The sequence below is a fragment of the Dendrobium catenatum genome, unplaced genomic scaffold, assembly GCF_001605985.2.
Source record: "Dendrobium catenatum unplaced genomic scaffold, ASM160598v2 fragScaff_scaffold_1637, whole genome shotgun sequence".
Classification (NCBI taxonomy): Eukaryota; Viridiplantae; Streptophyta; class Magnoliopsida; order Asparagales; family Orchidaceae; genus Dendrobium; species Dendrobium catenatum.
The window spans coordinates 154565-168929 of NW_021320099.1; the positions used below are offsets into that span (position 1 = coordinate 154565).

At 35.9% G+C, this 14365-nt stretch overlaps 1 protein-coding gene across 2 annotated transcripts in view; it reads right to left on the reverse strand.

Annotated features, from left to right (window-relative positions):
• Positions 1-1575: 1575 nt before the first annotated feature.
• Positions 1576-14365, reverse strand: part of LOC110099523 (receptor-like serine/threonine-protein kinase ALE2) — a 33224-nt gene continuing 20434 nt past the window's right edge. For both annotated transcript variants that reach the window (XM_020826708.2, XM_020826707.2), the window contains exons 8-9: positions 3140-3380; positions 1576-2470 (exon numbers count right to left, since the gene is read on the reverse strand). In XM_020826708.2, coding sequence (XP_020682367.1) covers positions 1810-2470; positions 3140-3380 — 902 coding nt within the window. In that variant the 3' untranslated portion in view covers positions 1576-1809. The remainder of the gene's footprint in view (positions 2471-3139; positions 3381-14365) is intronic.

Below are 14365 nucleotides of genomic sequence, written 5' to 3' on the forward strand. Positions count from 1 at the left end.
AACTTCATTTCAAATACACAGATAAATGTCATAGAAAATTTCATATGGGTGGTGAGCACTCGTGCGCAACTGTTACTAGTGTTGACATACTTATGAGTCCAACATAGAATAAAATCTCATTTTATTCCTCCATAAAATTACACATAAAACTGCCCATCTAACAAAAATATAAGATAATAAAAATAAAAATAATGCTATTTTCAAATATTAAAATATGTCTTCCTTTAGCTTACTTGGTACAAAAGACTCAATTACTTACACACTTGCACCTCCCCTCAAAGATTTCCTCCACACTGCCATACAAGAGCCCCTTTAGTGGTGCATGCCTCTTCCACCAGTTTTAAGGGATCTTCTTCCTCCTTGCCCTACATCCCAACAATGTTAATAGGCTTTAATTCTTTAGTAATAGGAATCTATGTGTCACTAGTCACCATAATCAATATCTCAATAATCTTAGGATCCATCCTCTTTGCATGAGGGGGTGATGAATTATTTAGGTATGGGAACCAATTGGTCCTCCCCTTTCCTCAACAATACCTCAATGGTATTTTTTGACTTCCTCTTTGTCCCAACGTCCTCAGTTAGCCCTATACGAAGGGCGACCTTTCTCAACTGCTTCACATGGGAGTGAGCCAGCGCAATAGGGTCAAATTCAATCTCAAAACTTGCCATACAATGATTTGCTTCATTATGCCAACAATTCTTTACTTAACAGGAGTAACGTAATGATTCTCTAAATGTATGATTAGAATATAAATCAACATGCATGGTAAGATTTCTGAAATGAATGCAACAAAAAAAAATTTGTGTTAATACTATTTTTCAATAATTTTCAAATAGAGATATAGTCTTGCTCAAACTTTACTAAAAAAATATTTGAATAAGGTGCCAGAATTGATCAACACTTGTTTAGACCTTGATCAAAATGTCATAATCAATCCTTTTTCAATCATCAATCAAATCCAATACAAAAGTGCCTAAAAGATTCAAATAAAATTAAAATAACAATCGATCATGACCTGAACATAAAGATAGAGCTTGATGAACTCATTCTGAGAACAAGAGAAGGTGATGGTGTTATAATTGTTTGCGGCTCCATTATTATTTGACGCTTTAGAATGTGATTTATTTTTCTAGTAGTAGTTCTTTTTGTTATATATATATATATATCGAAACAAAACGGTAGGCACCGTACCCTTTGAAGGCATTCGTTTCCTTCAGCGTTCCTGGTACCAAAAAATATTGCAAAAAATAAATAAATAAAGAACTTGAATAAGGCTTTGCAGACCAAAAATTGAATATAATAATAATGTATTTTCATAAACTATGTGCAAGCATATTTATTATTTTTTTATGTTTAACTGATGATGTTGCATGTGAAAGGATTTCCCATGAACTTTTGCTATAACAATTTTGGCACTGTAATATACCAAATCAACATCAAATTAATGAAACGGTTATCAAAGCAGTTGTAAGCTTTGTAGCAAAAAAAAAAAAAATTCTTTGGATAAATTACAAACTACATCTGCTCGCTTCTAAAGAACCCTAAAAAAGCAAGATATGAAAAAATTGAAATTAGAAAAATTATAACTCTATATTAACATTGAAGAAGATGAAAATGGACAAGGTCAAATGATCTGATGCACAAGCAATGAATCATGATCTCCAAAATTACATGCCTGGGTCAGCTCACTCTTCCAATCAGAAACAAATAGCCATGCCAAAGTAACTTGGCCCCCCAAGGCACAGCTGTACATTTTAAAAATATGAAAAGAAGCAATTCCCCTCTGCTAACACTACAACGGCTAATTACCCATCCAAATGTAAGTGCCTCTTGGTAACCCCATGCTCACTCCCGGTGTTTCTCAGTCTATTAAGTGCAGATTTCTTTCTCTTTGTTCTCAAAGGACCAGATCTGTTATAACTAGTTATGGATTCCATCTTCGAAACCAAAGAAGAAGTGGAATGAGGCCTGCACATCTCTTCAATCTGATCCGAGCTATGCACCATGTTTACATGAGAGTATGAGCACCCACTCCACCAGCTGCTCTCCAGCCCAAATTCACCTTTGTAGTCGTAATCCTGGCAGGAGGAAGATCCTCTTTGGCTGTAAGAGTCTTCATTTGTTTCGTCCATGTCATTGTATATTAGCTTCAATGCCTGGACTACTTCTCCCATGAAAGGCCTCTGAGATGCTTCTGTGTGAATACACATTGAGGCTACTGCTGCAACTCTAGCAAAGTCATTGAAGTCACAGATTCCCCGTAAGGATGGATCTATAAGCTGTTCTAAACCTTCTTTGCTTGTCAGCAAAGGGCGACTGCAGGTCACAAGATTCTCTGGTTCATCATTACAACTCATGTACACAGGCTTACGACCTGTTAGAAGTTCCAGGAGCACAACGCCATAACTATAGACATCACTCTTAACTAGAAGATGCCCAGTCATCGCATACTCAGGCGCTACATACCTGAATAAATGATTGAGAAATTCCAGAAATTGTCAGTGACAATTTGGAGGAAAAAAAAAATTAGTAGACGGATATATGCTGTAAAACAATCAACACAGTGGTGGGAAAAACTAGGAGAAAAGGTTCCAGGCATAGAAATAAACAAGAGTTAATATCAGTAACAGATGAGAAAACGCTTCAAGTGCGTTGTAACTAAGAGTACTTGAAATTTTGATGATGACTAACCCTGAAGAAACCAGCTGTAAGTATGTGATAATGGAAGTTAAGGGATGACTTCAACTATCTAATCAATATCTTATCAAGAATTTTCAATGATGGGATTGGGCCATAGTGCTTGTAATATAAGTATAATTTTTCAATGTTATATACTGTTCTATGGTGCTCGGCAGTGGGGCATTAGCAATGATATCAAACTGCTATAACATTTCAAATTCTTACTTTCCCTTTACCTTTAAGCATCCAAACATGTTTCCAAGCATCAAACTTTGAAAACCCATTCAAATTCAGTTGCAACATATTGAATTTCGATGGTCAAAGCAGCTTCAAATAGTTTCCAAAGGATAATTACAGTTCAACGGGATTTAATTGTCTTATAAATAATATCGTATTTTCCAAATTTTCATGATTAAATATTGATGAATAGGTCTAGTGTTAAGCTTGTGAAATTACCCAAAAGTCCCCATGACTCGGGTGGAAATATGATGACTTGCGTCAGATGCTTCTTTTGCCAGCCCAAAATCTGAAACCTTGGGTGTAAAATCTTCTTCCAGCAGTACATTGCTGGCCTTGAAATCACGATGAATAACACGAGGATTGGAATCCTCATGCAGGTATGCAAGGCCTCTGGCAGCACCAAGGGCTATCTTCATTCTTGCATCCCAGCTCAAAATCTGCTTGTCCCTATCTGCACCTGAATCATCATCATGGAACATAAATCACACGCACGACAATTTAACCATAATGAAGCAAAGTATTAGGGTGCAACACTGAACCAATCTGTGTCAGTCGTTGCAACTTCATCAAGCTGGGAGACCATAACGGATCATAAATTACTAAAGGGACCAATTAAACTATTATAAACATAAACCAATAATAAAATCGATAACAAGACATTTGTGATTTAGAGTATTACTTACTCATGCAATTATTTCACACAAGTTTTTACATGTGAATGTTCTAAGGAAATTGATTTGTATCAAGTGGAGATCAAGTGATTTATGCTTTGAAATAGATTTGAGTAAGAGACTAAACTTGATAAAAAAGGATGTTTCATAACTTACTGACAAAGAAACAACTGGCACTAGCAAAAGGACTTAACTGATCTGGTTTTATGATTTAAAAATTATTCTAAATGCAAATGACTTAATATAGAAGGTCAAAAAATGTTTAGAGGTGATGAACGTCGAAGGATAATCCATGCAGAGATGAAGTACTAAGGTGATGGGAGTAATGTTCATTTCTTCTAAATCTAATGCTTTGAATTGACTTGTTTATTACTCTTGCTCCTTTATATTTATACGGGAAATGAAATAATCTCTATGAAATTGTTATTTTAAATGACTCATAATAATTTATCCCATAGCACCCATCACATTGAGATTCGTTGCTTATATGCTATGAATCACATGTGTAAGTTTCCATGCCTATGGCTGAAACGCTCATGCAGACTATTATACCAAGCAACTCGCCTTACAGATGTACTTTATGTATGATGATGCGTGCATGATCAATTATAAGGCCACTCACTTATAGCACAAGCTGGGGCGGTGCAATCATTGACTGTTTTGTCTTTCATTATGGGTGATGTTATAGGTATGAAAAATATTATTGAAATTGAAGTATCATACTGATATATGAGGTTTAGATGGTGCCCCTAACATGGATGTACTAATTATTCACTTTGAAGCATATGTTATGATATATTATGCTTCAATTCATGTTCATCTATCAAATGTTATTGCAAATGTATATGATATCAATGTTATGCCAAATGCTATGATCAGTCCACAAATCATAATCAAGATGTCAATGTTATAACAATTATTATGATCACTTTATAGTCTATTAAAGTAAAGTTGTTTTGGTTCAATTGTCATATTTTGTGTTCTTTTGGGTATTTTGTGAGTTTCTTTTATATATGAAGTGTTTCTTTTTTGTGATAAAAAATTTGGGTCCCTCCCTCTCCCAAATTTTTGATTGCATCACCAATGCTATAACAATTGTTAGGATTACGAAACCTTAATTTTTTGAAATAACTCGGAAGAATTAATACAAAAGCTAGATTTAAATGGACATGTTGATAGAGAGGTACATGATTTTAAAAACATTCATGGTGGCCCTGGATTTGGAGCGACTAATGAAGGTGGTAAGATCATATTAGATTTTTCTTTAATTTATGATTTTGTAATTGCTAATACCTTCTTTAAGAAAAGAGATAAGCATCTCATCACTTATAAGAATGGATATTATAAAACTCAAATTGAGAGTAAGATTTTAGATCTTAAGATTTTATCTATGCATGAGGAAGCTAATGTTATGTGGAAAAAAGTAACTAGTGATATTAAGAATATTGCAAAAAATATGTTTAGACTATAAAAGAAAAAAACTCATAATAGTACAAATAGTTGGTGGTGGAATCAAAATGTACATAAAAAGATAAAAATGAAGAAGATTTGTTATAAAAATTGATTTAGATGTAAAAATTCTAATAATTAGGAAATATATAAAGAGATCCGTAAGGAGTCTAAGAAAGCAATATGCGATGTAAAGATCTTAGCTTTTAATGATTTATATAATAGATTAGATACAAATGATGGAGAAAGATACATGCATAAGTTAGCCAAACAAAGAGATGAGAGTAATAAAGATTTAATTCAAGTGAAGTGTATTAAGGATGAATATTAAAAAGTATTTTTATTAGAAGAGGATATTCAACAAAGGTGGATGAGATATTTTGCTAAACTTTTCAATGAAGATTGTGAGAATGAGATTGCCTTTAGTGACCTAAGCAGCCTAAATTAAATTTTTTTTTTATCTGCATATCAATAAAACGGAAGTAAGAGATGCTTTAAATAAAATAAAGTGTGAAAAAAATATTGGATCTTACGATATTCTAATAGAGGTGTGGAAATGTTTAGGAGATTAAGGAATTTATTGTCTTACTAAACTTTTTAATATTATTTTGAAGACTAAAAAGAAGTCAGATGGTGGAGAATGATTGTGTTGATTACTTTTTTAAGAATAAAGGTGATGCATAAGATTGTGCTAATTATAGAGGAATTAAGTTAATGTGTCATACTTCAAAACTATGGGAGAGAGTTATGGAGCATAGGTTGCGGTGTGAAACTAATTTTTGTCAAAATTAATTTGGATTCTTGCCGGGTAGGTCTAAAGTGGAAGTTATAAATTTATTGAGAGGTTTGATGGAGAAGTATAGAGAGAATAAGGATGATCTACATATGATATTTATTAATTTAGCGAAAACATGTGATAAAGTTCCAAGAGAAGTGCTATGGAGAATTCTAGAAAAGAAAGGGGTTAATAATGCTTATAGTAAAGTCATTAAGGATATGTATGAAGGAACTGTTACTTATGTTCAAACACAAGGTGGTTTGACCAAGTATTTTCCTATTTTAGTTAGATTATATCACGGATCAGCCTTAAGCCCATATCCTTTTGCTTAAGTCATGGATGTTCTCACTATACATTTTGCAAGAGTTGTACCCTGGTGTATGCTTATGCTGATGATATTCTTCTTGTTGATAAGATCAGAGAGGGAGTTGAAGGTAAACTTGAATTACGGAGGTCAACCTTCAATTCTAAAGGCTTTCGTTTGAGTAGATCTAAAATTAAATATATGGAGTGTAATTTTAGTAATAATAGATTTAGTGGGAGGATTGTGACTTTGGGCAATCAAGTCATTAATAAGAATACACATTTTAGATATTTTGGGTTTATTGTTCAGAGTGATGTGAAATAGATGGGGATATTATTAGTAGAATTCAAGTTGGATGGTTGAAGTGGAGGAATGCATCAAGCTTGTTGTGAGATAGAAAAGTCCCCCTCAAACTTAAGGGAAAATTTCATAAGAGGGTGCTGAGACCGGAAATGCTTTATGGTGCAAAATGTTGGTTATTAAAAGAGAAGTATAATATTAAGTTAAGTGTTGCAGAGATGAGAATGCTCAGGTAGATGAGTGACTTTACTCTTAGGGTAAGGATACGAAATGAGCATATACGTGAAAAGGTTGGAGTAGCTCCAGTAGAAGATAAGATTAGAGAGAGTCGCCTTAGATGGTTTGGTCACATAAATCAGTGGCCTTTCGATGACCTGGTAAGGAAAGTAGATGTATTATATTTGACTTATGTTAAGAAAGGTACCGGTAGACCTAAAAAGATTTGGTTAGAATTCATAGAAATGACTATTTTTTATTAGATTTAAATGAGAATTTGATTCTTAATATGACACAATGGAGAAAAAGGATTCATATAGCCGACCCCACATAGTAGGATAAAGGCTTGATGTTGTTGTTCTTGTATCGATCTTTCTAATCTTAAGTTATCGAAGTTAGGAAAATTTTTGTATAAATCTCTATATCCTGATATTATTTAAATGTTAAATGATTATCATACATATTTCTTTTCTCCCATTTTGTTTGATGTTATGTAGAACTAAAATTTACATATTGAGTTATTTTTATAACTCATCCCAATTTCTGATTTTGTTATTTTATGTAGGTTGAGTTAAATGAGATTATTGTAGGAAAAGGGTGCTAAGAAAGGAATGGTTAAGTTAAATACATCTCTAGTCCTATTTAGTTATATTTTACATTTAGATGCTCTGATTACCATTTTGATGGATATAAGCATGTTATGCATGTATGTAATTTATGATTGTCCATGTTGCAACTATTTTTTGTTATGTTCTACTATAGTAGATTAGGGAGTGACTTGGGCAATCCCATCATTATGATCATTCATTCTATGCTCAATTTATTTGAGTTCCTAAGCAAGGTCATGACATAATGGTATCAAAGCAATATGATTAATTTTCTAGGTTGTAGTTAGAAAAGGACAATGTGGGTTGGCTGTCATAGAAGGTACATTACTAAGAAGTGAAATAAAATGAATAAAGTATTAATGATTTTTTTAGATTGATACAATTGTTGCGGTAGACTTAGTATCTGATGCTACTATTTTCTTTCCTACATTTTTGCAAAACACTGAAGATATTGATCTTAGATATGATGTGTTTTCTAATTGTTAGAATTCATAGAATTTGAGAAGGGTAAAAATACCTTCTACTTATTATACAAAATTACCCCTATTTATAGATCTATACAAGATGTCTTAATAAAGAAATAAATAACTTCTAATTGATACATAATTGCCTCAATATAATCCTTCCTAATTCAGCTGCTACCCAAATATAGAAGGATATTGGCGTGATCCAAGTGAGCCTCCCACGGATTCTCATCCTGACCGTGGGATCAAATGCTAAGGGATGACTGAGATTTTGACACTCCCCCTCAAGCTGGAGACCAGCTTGCAATTACTCGCTCAGAGATAGAGCTGCATTGGTTATGGATAGGATATCAACCACCAGAGAAAGCCGACAATGAAGGCTGATGATGGAAAACTATCCTCAAAATTCCGACAATGAAGGCCGGTTGTGGAAACTAGTATTCCTCAACATTCTGGCAATGAAGGCCGATGATAAGAACCTGTATTTTTTCATAATTCCGGCAATAAAAGCCGGTAGAATGACTAATATTTCTCCAAATTCTGGCAATGAAGGACACAACCAGAAAACAGAGGGCACGAGCGGTTTGGACTTACTTGACTCTCGTTCGATGTCCTACAGCAATGAAGGCCGCTTGCACAAAATAGAGGGCACGAGCTGTTTGGACCACACGACTCCAATGGCAATGAAGGCCGCTTTCTCCTCTCTGCTTTCTTTGATTCGTATATCCCAGGCGATTCCGACAATGAAGGCCGGTAAAATAACTAATATTCTTCAAAGGTTCGATAATTTTTTATAGTAATGAAGACTATCTATTGGATTTTGGACAGCAATGAAAGCTTCCAAAATAAGATCCCTTTGATCTTAAGTTACGGCAATAAAGGCCGATTTTATATCAGTAATGAAGGCTGGTTTTTGTTTTCACTTTTTAAGGCTTTCTCGGTTTATTAAACCGAACCGGCCTAGCCTTGATTTTAAGGCTCAGATCGGGGAAAGCTAGGCACGGGCAAGGTTCCGTCCCTTTAGTCGCAAGAGCAGGTCCATGTGTGCGAGCCTCTAGAAGAAGCTTCCGATTTCGATTGATTCCTCCATACGAGGTTTCCGGACGTGCGAATCTTGCGTGCGAGCCTTCTGAATGGCAAAAGGCGGTGTCTGTCTCCCAAGTCACACGCAGGCGTGCCGATCACGAGCTTGGTCCCGCGAGTCGTAGTGGCTTCCTCCCGCAAGTCGGATAGGTGGCTTCGTCCCGCGAGTCGCAGGTGTCCGGCGATTGGATCGGGCTTCCGATCGGCTTCGTCTTCCGCACGGACGGTTCCGAATGGGTACGACACTTCTGCTCCTTCGTTTCCTTCGTCTCCTTCATGGATGTTCATCGAGGCTCCTTCGACGATAGTTCTAACGGAGTCAAGGCTTCCGTCTGCGGCAGCAACTGGCGGAATCGGCACTTTCCGTCTGGCAGAATCGGCGGCCTCTTACAGCTTCAGAAGGTTGGATCGTTCGGCAATGAAGGCCTCCCGATCGGCTCTGATACCATGTTAGAATTCATAGAATTTGAGAAGGGTAAAAATACCTTCTACTTATTATACAAAATTATCCCTATTTATAGATCTATACAAGATGTCTTAATAAAGAAATAAATAACTTCTAATTGATACATAATTGCCTCAATATAATCCTTCCTAATTCAGCTACCCAAATATAGAAGGATATTGGCGTGATCCAGGTGAGCCTCCCACTGTCATAGAAGGTACATTACTAAGAAGTGAAATAAAATGAATAAAGTATTAATGATTTTTTTAGATTGATACAATTGTTGCGGTAGACTTAGTATCTGATGCTACTATTTTCTTTCCTACATTTTTGCAAAACACTGAAGATATTGATCTTAGATATGATGTGTTTTCTAATTGTTAGAATTCATAGAATTTGAGAAGGGTAAAAATACCTTCTACTTATTATACAAAATTATCCCTATTTATAGATCTATACAAGATGTCTTAATAAAGAAATAAATAACTTCTAATTGATACATAATTGCCTCAATATAATCCTTCCTAATTCAGCTGCTACCCAAATATAGAAGGATATTGGCGTGATCCAAGTGAGCCTCCCACGGATTCTCATCCTGACCGTGGGATCAAATGCTAAGGGATGACTGAGATTTTGACACTCCCCCTCAAGCTGGAGACCAGCTTGCAATTACTCGCTCAGAGGTAGAGCTGCATTGGTTATGGATAGGATATCAACCACCAGAGAAAGCCGGCAATGAAGGCTGATGATGGAAAACTATCCTCAAAATTCCGACAATGAAGGCCGGTTGTGGAAACTAGTATTCCTCAACATTCTGGCAATGAAGGCCGATGATAGGAACCTGTATTTTTTCATAATTCCGACAATAAAAGCCGGTAGGACTAATATTTCTCCAAATTCTGGCAATGAAGGCCACAACCACAAAACAGAGGGCACGAGCGGTTTGGACTTACTCGACTCTCGTTCGATGTCCTGCAGCAATGAAGGCCGCTTGCACAAAATAGAGGGCACGAGCTGTTTGGACCGCACGACTCCAACGGCAATGAAGGCCGCTTTCTCCTCTCTGCTTTCTTTGATTTGTATATCCCAGGCGATTCCGACAATGAAGGCCAGTAAAAGAATCAATATTCTTCAAAGGTTCGATAATTTTTATAGTAATGAAGACTATCTATTGGATTTTGGACAGCAATGAAGGCTTCCAAAATAAGATCCCTTTGATCTTAAGCTACGGCAATAAAGGCCGATTTTATATCAGTAATGAAGCCTGGTTTTTGTTTTTAAACCGGCCCAGCCTTGATTTTAAGGCTCATATCGGGGCAAGCTAGGCTCGGGGCAAGCTAGGCATGGGCAAGATTCCGTCCCTTTAGTCACAAGAGCAGGTCCATGTGTGCAAGCCTCTAGACGAAGCTTCCGATTTTGATTGATTCCTCCAGAAAAGGTTTCCGGACGTGCGAATCTTGCGTGCGAGCCTTCTGAATGGCAAAAGGCGGTGTCTGTCTCCCAAGTCACATGCAGGCGTGCCGATCACGAGCTTGGTCCTGCGAGTCGTAGTGGCTTCCTCCCGTAGGTCGGATAGGTGGCTTCGTCCCGCGAGTCGCAGGTGTCCGGCGATTGGATCAGGCTTCCGATCGGCTTCGTCTTCCGCACGGACGGTTCCGAACAGGTACGACACTTCTGCTCCTTCGTTTCCTTCGTCTCCTTCATGGATGTTCGTCGAGGCTCCTTCGACGATAGTTCTGACGGAGTCAAGGCTTCCGTCTGCGGCAGCAATTGGCGGAATCGGCACTTTCCGTCTGGCAGAATCGGCGGCCTCTTACAGCTTCAGAAAGTTGGATCGTTCGGCAATGAAGGCCTCCCAATCGGCTCTGATACCATGTTAGAATTCATAGAATTTGAGAAGGGTAAAAATACCTTCTACTTATTATATAAAATTATCCCTATTTATAGATTTATACAAGATGTCATAATTAAGAAATAAATAACTTCTAATTGATACATAATTGTCTCAATATAATCCTTCCTAATTCAGCTACCCAAATATAGAAGGATATTGGCGTGATCCAAGTGAGCCTCCCACGGATTCTAATCCTGACCGTGGGATCAAATGCTAAGAGATGACAGAAATTTTGACACTAATCATGTCAACAACAATGATGTAATAAAATGTTATATCGATATGATGCATTGATTGATTTTCATGATGTAAGTTAAGAATATGCTTATTATGAATGTGTTAGCTCCCTGAGCTTGAATGAGTAGTTGACTTGGATTGTTAGTATATAATGATTGCGATGATTGTTCATGTACTGTATTCATGAAACCTTTGGAGGATGTGATGTGATCCTTAAATTTATATGATATCTAGGATGAATGTTAATGTATATAATTCGCCTATGATTGTTCTGTTTGAGCTTATTGCTAGACAATAATGTTTATCTCTCTAAATTGTCATTGACCACTTAGAATGTTAATTTTTTTCTAAAAATGTCTCTTGTTATGATTTAAATGAGAGTTAGCACATGCTTACCATGTTTGTTTCCTCACTCGTTGAGCCTGAGGGAATAATTGTCTTGGGTTAATTGCAGTCTAGTGATGTTTACCATTTTATGTCAGGATTTTATGGAAATGCAAGGAAACTAAGATTTAATTTATATTTAAATCCTGCTCTTCAGTCTAAGGTACATGAGATGAGTTTACACAACACGCGACCTTATGTGTACTAATAATTAATAGAGGAGATTTCACATAATTAGAAGTCTCATTATTTTGTAATATGTCAATAAACACTTTCTTCTATATATTAATGAGGCATTATGTTTTGAGAAGCCATGCTTCTCATAATTTTTACGTATAACAGTACTGATTAGTCACAAAATTGGGTTTGCCCAACAGCGAATTCCTTCTTTGGTTTTGTGGTGGGACTTCAAATCTTGTCACAATACAAGTGTTAATGTTTGATGAATGACATTATGTAGAGAAGATATGTTTCTAGCACATACTATGGCGGTATGAGATGCATTATGTTGAGAATCAATTCTTCTCTCATTAATGATGGTTGTCCACTGCAACTAGATTGTGTTAAGAGGTTTGTTGGGGATGAACCACAATGATGAAACAAGCAAGAAAGTAAAAGCAGCAGAAAATAAGGGACACCGGGATTTAACGTCGAAAAGCTCAAAATAGGAAAAAAAATCATGGAGCTACACCACACCAATAAATCCACTATGAAAATTGGGAGAAACAAGTACAGATCTCTAATCTCTCTCTCTCTCTCTCTCTCTCTCCTTGCTTTTCTTCTCACATGCACTGTTCCCAATGTCTACATACTCAGAAAATACAAGAGAAAGTAAGTTATAACCCCCACGGGACGCAACCAATAAAAAAAAAAGAGAAAAATAACTGTTCAGTCTGTCTCGCAGCAGTGCGGCACTAGTTTGGGGCACTGTGGTGCCCACTCTCTGTTTAACAATGCTGCAGTACTCAAACACTCTGTGTTGTGGCACTCAGTCTCTATCCAGACCCGCTGCGATGTTCTGCTCTCTATAGAGAACACAACGCCGGGACGCTCGGGTAGGCAGTGTTGTGGCATTGTACCGGAAAAAAAAAGTTCATGCAAAGCACCCAAACCCGAGCAGAAGGTACCCCCACACCCCCAGTGTAAACGACAAGCTTTGAGATCCAAGACAACAGAACAAGGTTTGCTTATCAAAATTGATTTATGGATTGTATTGATTGATCGTAAAGATTTTTCCATTAGCAAAACTCAATGTTTTTAAGGATGTCTAATATCACATCGTGCAATTTATTTGTACTGCTGAAGTTGTCATTATCGTAAGCAAAATGAAATTATCCCTTTTGGAAATTCTCATTTTTGTATGTATGAGGGATGGTCAAATTGAATCTCTCATCTTAAAGTTAAGTACAGATGAATTATTAAAAAGCGCAAGACTTTCTGCACTTTTCTCTTCTATGCCCTTTATGATGACTTTCCTTGTGTTTGACCTTCTTTAAAGTTGTATGAGTTGATGTTGGAATGGTTGTTAAAGCAGTGAAGTTATGTGATTACATACCTTAATGTTTTTACATTATAAGATAGTTGATTGTCCCTTTCATCGTATAATGACTAAACTAAATAGTAAAAGTTATCATTTCTATCGGCTATGTTACAAGTTTCAAGGATAAAATTTTATAAAGGGTGATTTGAAAATCATTAAAATTAAAAATTAAATTTAAAATCATTAATGGATGATAAAAAAAATTTTCTAAATCAAATGTCCTAAAAAGGGGCAATTACTTTAATTAATTAATTAAATATAAATAAAATAATTTTGATATGAACACTTGTATGATCAAGTGGATTTGCAAAAATAAATTTTCGTTCATGAATATATACATATATACATACATACATATACATATATTAAGAGAACTGATAGGCATTAGCTAGGCTAGAGTAGGCAACACAGGAGTGAGCAATCCAATGAAAAAGGGGAGTTAAGGGAGTCATTCCTAGGGTCAATCAAAGAGAGAATGAGAGATGAAAATAAAGAAAGAAGATGGGGAGGTTGGAACTTGCAAGTGCCAACCCTTGGCGTGTTAGGTTGACTATAAGAGGCTCAATGGCTAGGGAAAGAGAGAATGAGTTGAAAGAGATCCTCCTCTTCCTTTCATTCAAGATCAAGGTGAATTACGTAAACACTAGATTTCCCATAACTTGGCCTTTTTGCATAATAATATAAACCAGGAAAAAATATATTGTGGATATATGAGAATATATATTTGGTTGAGACTTATTAAGCATGGAGTTCTCATCTAAATGATTATTTCACACATTTCAAGACAATGATTGAGGATTTGAAGTTGTATGGTTGAATCTTAGAATCAGTACTTCATGTTTTGGTGTGCTCTTAAGGTAATTAATAAAGGCATATGGAGTACCTAACACATACTTAGGAACATGATTTATAGTCATATCCAAATTAAGATTAAAATAAGAATTAAGGAATATTTTTAATATAGCATGCATGAATTCATATGATGGATAATTCCTTTAGTTATAGAGTTTGAACCATGCAAACTTGAGAATTTAAGCTCAGGGTTATTTTAAAATGACCAACTATTGAT